The sequence below is a fragment of the Primulina eburnea genome, chromosome 8 (assembly GCF_022965805.1).
Source record: "Primulina eburnea isolate SZY01 chromosome 8, ASM2296580v1, whole genome shotgun sequence".
NCBI classification, from domain to species: domain Eukaryota; kingdom Viridiplantae; phylum Streptophyta; class Magnoliopsida; order Lamiales; family Gesneriaceae; genus Primulina; species Primulina eburnea.
Genome location: NC_133108.1, coordinates 43,173,408 through 43,179,407, shown reverse-complemented (window position 1 = coordinate 43,179,407; position 6,000 = coordinate 43,173,408). Strand labels below are relative to the sequence as shown.

The window sequence follows — 6,000 nt, the reverse complement described above, 5'->3', positions numbered from 1 at the left end:
TAAATATATAAAAATGATATAATAAATATCACAATATTTGAAGAAAGTGCAACATCATTCATTGGTTATGTTGTTGAATAATATATAGGTTATACGTACTTTTAGTCACAAGTGTTTATCACGAGTAGAAGCATTTTTTCTGAGGAGTTATAGTTGATGATTGTGAAAAGCTGAAAAATCATTTAACAACAAAAAAATAGTCGGAAAAATAAGATTATCAGATAAAAACAATGTAGAAAACCAAAAAATGTCGTGATAAAGAAGCAAACTACGAGGATGTCAGATCCCGAATAAGGATTGTAAATAACATAATAGATGTTAAAGACGATCAGAAACTTACTGAGCATACCAAAATAATTATACGTATATTATAACAAACTACGACAAAGAGTTATTGAGTTGTCAAAATCAACCAAGAAGCATATTGGAAAAAGTGTCAAGTAGATAAGATAATTTCTCTGATTCATATACCGTCTATGGTCATATTTTTTTTAAATGGCTTAGTTTGTTTCGGTTGATAAATGTTATTAGCCATGTTTTAATTCATTAAAATATTATCAAAATTTCGAACATATATTTTCAGCAGTTTAGGTTTTTACGTGCAACGCACGTACATTTTTCTAGTATAAAAAAATATATGAATTAAAGCACTCATAATTAGTTGACCTGCCGGGGGTCGAGACCCAACTGCTTCCTTGTATTTCCCACATACAAATCTTTGGATTTGATCAAACCTGGAACGACTCCAATTAAGGTTGTCAATGGATGCTGTGCCACTGCATCATTTCTTCCCAGTGAAACAATAACCTTAACCGAGTTCGGCTTGTAAGCCAACATCTTGCTTTCTTTTCCACCTGTGAGCAAGAGTTTCAAATTTTTTGATACAATTAGAGCATGTTTCTGTCCCAAGTAACCTTGCTTCAGTTCCTGGAAAGCAAGATAGTGTATGATCAGATAAGAGGGATAGCTAGGAAGTTCTTCACGCTCTTACTAGTTTTCGGAGGTTAACGATTCATATATGCAGCATGATGATCATGAAGAAACTCACACCCTCGAAACAAGAAGGATATATATCCAAGATCAGTACTCACCTTAATGTCTGTGATATCCCCGATTGCGAATATATTCTTGCACCCTTTCACTCTCAAATTCTCATCAACCTTCAATCGTCCTAATCCATCAATACTCCCCTTCAACATAGTCTCACTCAGCCAAGCTGAACCGGGCTGCTTACCCGTGCACAGAAGTACACAGTCCGCTTTGATAGTTTCTCCACTTGAAGTCATGTAAGTCTTGCTTCCCACCGAAATGTTGTTTAAATCAATTGATTGTTGCAGTTTCACTTCTACTTTCTTCGACTTGAGCCACTCTAATGCCTTGCTGGCAGCTTTTGGGCCGATGAACTCGAGCAACCGAGATCCATTATGAACCAAGATAACCCTTTTCTCTGGGAAATCTACAGCGATTTCTGAAGCTAGTTCGACTCCCGTTGGGCCACCTCCCACGACCAGAATTGAGCTAGAAGCCTTTATTTCTTCATTTTCTAACATAGATAAAAAATTTAAAGGAACCATTTATTTGCCTAAATAATGTTCTGTGATAAACATTATAATTGATGGCAACCGTTAAAACTCAAATATCGTAAAACTTCTATCGACCTGAACACCATATTTCAATCGCTGAGTGTCATGTATGTTGTGGTACCTGATTTGTATTGTTGTAATCTTTCCGATCGTGTCTGTGGCATGCGATCGTCGTGCCCAGTGGCTATGACAAGGTAGTCATAGGCAATGAGACGGCCATCTGCGGTCAATACTTGAGAGTTCAAAATGTTTATGGCTTTGGATACAATGACGCGTCCATTGGTGAGATAATCCTTGTGATATATAACTGATCTTTCGGCAAAAGATGGCTCCACCATTGACCTTAAGCTCGCCCAAGGGATCTCGAAATAATCCTTCCTATTTAATGGAACAGTTAATTGCATGTTTAGGATCGAAGAAATATTTATGTACTAATCACAGAAAAAAAGCATAGAGCCGTGAATTCACACATGCACACACATATTTTTGGATGGTTAGGAGGAACCATGAACGAGAAATATACGTGCAATGTATTATGTTTCTATTTGTGAATATCTATGTTTCTGTAGATACAATAAAACCGAAACAACCCAGAAACAGTTTCAAGCTTAAAGGGGAAATGAACTTAAAATTTGTAGGAATCTATCAACTACTGATTTTGCATAGCAGCATGACTTAATTGGTAAAAAACTCATTCACCTATAATCCAATATTCTAGCAAAAGAACCGAATATTCTTTGATACAGATTTGCTCCCAAAATTTAACCCCAGATCATGCAACTAATATTAAAGCAAAACAAGGATACTTGAGCTGATTTCCTGATAATGGGATATCCGAATATAGAAAGAGGAATGCAATCAAAAAGGCCCGGATACCAAATACTGCAACTATTGAATTCCGACATAAGGCCACGACCACGCGAGTGGCTGGGCATTTAATAGGCAAGGAACGAACTCTAAGCTTCACTAACCAACTGCCCAGAGCAAGACTCATACTGAGTGAGAAAGGCTCTGATTTTCTCAACTCCTTTAGCATAAACAAGACGAGGGACGGTAATGTGGGTGGTGATAAGCTGACATTCGATCAGCTAGAAAGAGTTGCGTGCGGCTAAATTCCGACATGATCCCACTTACCCTGGCTAGTAGCCGGATTGAATTCTAGAAGCAAAATTTATCTCAAGAATAATCAGTCTTCTAGCTAGTGGTGCAATCAATAATAAAGCAAAACAAGAACAGTACTTAAGCTGATTTCTTGCATATGAGTGACCCCCGGTATTCAAATCGAATTCAGAAATGGCTTGAAGCCAAGATAAAAGACCTCGAATAATTCAAATACAAAGAAAACGGGGAAACAAGTTTGTCCCAGATGCTTACGGATCAATGAGGGTGACATCTGCTTGAAACTGAAGGGATTTAGCAACAAGAGAACCTGCTACGCCGCCGCCTACGACCACCACCCGCTTCCAAACACTTTGCCAATATTCCGGCTGCTTGATCTCCTCCATTCCCGCGATATTGCTCCTGTGCGTCAACCCCTATATATATATCCCCCCTAGATATATTTAATCATGAAAACTGTTTGTTTAATTTATGCTGGAGAATTGACCAAGAAGTTGAGCCACAGTAGAAGATAAAACACGGAAAGAAGAAGGAAGTCGGTATATTACTGAGTCAACTGATGAAAAGTCAACCTTCATGGGATTCAACTTCTCCTCGATCAATTAGTGACACCAAATGTCAACGCCGACAACTGCCGGTCTCTATATCTTCTCCGCATAACTCCCGATGAACCAGATTATATTTATTAAAGCTTCAATAACACTTGAGAAAAAAAAATCAAGAAAATGAGGAGAGGGATATCTGATACACATGGGCTACGGCACCACACCGTTTATTCCTTGGGTGTGAGCCGTGCTTCTAGCTGCGGAAAATTTCATGTCTGCCTAGGTGCATGTAAGTGTTGACTTTATTTTTTAAATCCACTTAAAAATGATGCATCCCATGTATATTATTGATAAAAAGATACGTATCCTTAACAATGTCCTACGGACAACTTCTCATTGCCACACTTCTGAGACAACAAGAGAACATACTGAGAAGAGCATGAGACTCACACGGTCTCGTGTGACGTTTGATTTGGGCTCGACTTCGAGGAGGGCACGAGTCTCGCACGGTGAGGTGCATGGCAATGCACACACGGACCGGACCCTATTTATCTCCATTTCAAATCCTCTACTCTAAATAATTTTTTTTATTGAAAATTTCAGTTTTTTGTTCTTAGCATCTTTGTAGGTGTATTTTCTCTAATTTGTTAGTTATGACACAATTGAAACTTTAACTTTCTAATTACTTCTAATTTTTATGTAATTTATTTTGAATCAATATTTTTTGTTTTTGTTTTTTAATCTGTCTTGTGTGAAACTAGGGTTATGTTTTAGATGTCAAATTTAGTAAATAGTAGACTCTATATCAATAATCTATTATTTAGAGAAAAAAATTTTTCCCCTAAAAACAATGCATAGCTCCACTGCTGGTCTAAATGATTTTTTGGATTAGTTCTTGATTGAGAACTAGGTTTGGTAATGCGATTTAAATTACAAGAATATAATAATAACTATAGGTTAAGGTTGAGAGCCAATCATATTTCATTGTTTCCCTTCTATGTGATGTTACTTTGTTGGTTGCTTCACCATACACCAACAATCTCAAGCACCAGCAAACACCTAGCTTTCTGTGGAACCTACTATTTTCTCATATTCAAAATTAATTTTCATGTTTAAAATATTGTTTCCTATAAAAAAATTAGAAATTAATTAATTTCCAAAAATATGTGATTTTATTTTAGGGGAATATATATATATGATTTGCATGGATACACATCTTAATATTAATGTTATATCCACAAAACAATGAGGGTCGGCTTAGTTTTATAATAATATATGCATTAATATAATCTTTAAAACACTATTAAATGCGTTTTAGTTCATTTATTAAATAAAATTACATTTTTAGTTTTGTAATTTGTATGTTTTTTATTTTTAATCATTTTTCTTGCAAAATTCAAGATTTTAGTAAATTAATTTATATATTTTTTATTTTTCTTCAAAATTCTATAAAAGAAATTATAGAATGTAATATAATTCACTCTCAAAGGGTTAATAAAACTATGCTTTGCCCACCACGATGATGGCCGCGAAGCATTCGACCGCTGCCTCTTTGCTGTCCTCGTCTCCTTGATCATCCTCATCCTTTTCCTAATCCTCCTCATATGGCTGATACTACGCGCATTTCGTCCTCCAAGATGCCGCTGTTTACGCCTTCAAGCTCACCTCCCCGCCACCCTCACCACAAATGACCCTCTCCGCCGAAAGCCTGATGAAAGAATCGGCATTTGCTACGATAGAGTAGTCGTTTACGTACGCCTCATACCACTGCCAGCAAGTAACTCTTCCGACGCTGCTTCTTTCTTCATGGAGACTCCGTTCCGGTGGCGCCGTACTTGGCAGGCTCACTCAACCAGGATCAGTTTACAGGAACCGTGCTGATTATTAATATAAGAGTTGATGGAGGTTAAGATAGAAAGTTGGAACTTTTATTTCTGGGAAATATCATCTGAATGTGAATTGTCCGGCTAATATAAATTTTGGTAAGAAGAACAATGGTATTTCTGTGGGATCGGCTGTTAAGTATCAGTTGATTATGAACTGCCATGTTGATATTTGAGTCGAGATTCTGCAACATATCCGTTAATGGCGGAAATTTCTTATTTAGATATTATTTTATTATTGTTTGTTTGATTTTTTTTATACAACTAAGTTTTAGTTTTTGATCGTTTTTTTTAAAGTAATGTTTTAATTTGACCGAGTAGTTTAGATATTAATGCACGTAAAATATTATTATTTGCAAAAGTTAATTATTTGTCGTATAATAATAACTTTATTCATAAGTTATAATTGCTTTCCTGCATCACTTGAGAGAGAAGGTGATTGATGCATGCATGCATGCATCAATCTACTGTTAAGATTGAAATGAATTCAACACAAAAGATGGCTATGATTCCTATGAACACAAGAATCTTAATTAATGCATGAATATTTGTTCTAAGAAAATTGAAATTTGTATAAGAAGTTGCTCCTACGTACACTCACGAATGTTTATGGTGACCAACAAATTTATTATAATTTGTTGATAACTATATATCTTTAATAAGAGAGATGAATATTTACGAGAAGCTATAGTTTTACATCAAAACTCAGATGTAATTGTTAAAGAAGAGATTCTTGTAACGCATGGATGGACATATTTGTGTGGCAGACTTTGTTTTGGTCCCCATCCTCGATGAGGCATATATGATTCGAAAGCACAAGTTTTGGATCATGTTCCTTGAATACGAACATCACGGCTCCATCTTCTTCTA

General features: G+C 36.0%; 1 protein-coding gene and 1 pseudogene across 2 annotated transcripts; one reads left to right on the top strand and one right to left on the bottom strand.

Moving 5' to 3' along the window:
* Nucleotides 1-630: 630 nt before the first annotated feature.
* LOC140838046 (uncharacterized) lies at nt 631-3,483 on the bottom strand. 2 transcript variants are annotated; one of them, XM_073204130.1, is made up of 5 exons: nt 3,251-3,483; nt 2,958-3,118; nt 1,705-1,961; nt 1,092-1,543; nt 631-927 (listed from the first exon to the last, which is right to left on the bottom strand). In XM_073204130.1, exons 1-5 carry the CDS (start codon nt 3,278-3,280, stop codon nt 658-660), a joined length of 1,170 nt encoding a protein of 389 aa, XP_073060231.1. In that variant the 5' UTR covers nt 3,281-3,483; the 3' UTR covers nt 631-657. The 2 variants fall into 2 exon arrangements, with proteins under 2 accessions (XP_073060231.1, XP_073060232.1); XM_073204131.1 differs by lacking the exon at nt 3,251-3,483 and having other exon boundaries at nt 2,958-3,244.
* Nucleotides 3,428-5,416, top strand: LOC140839310 (NDR1/HIN1-like protein 1; annotated as a pseudogene).
* The last annotated feature ends 584 nt before the right edge of the window (nt 5,417-6,000 follow it).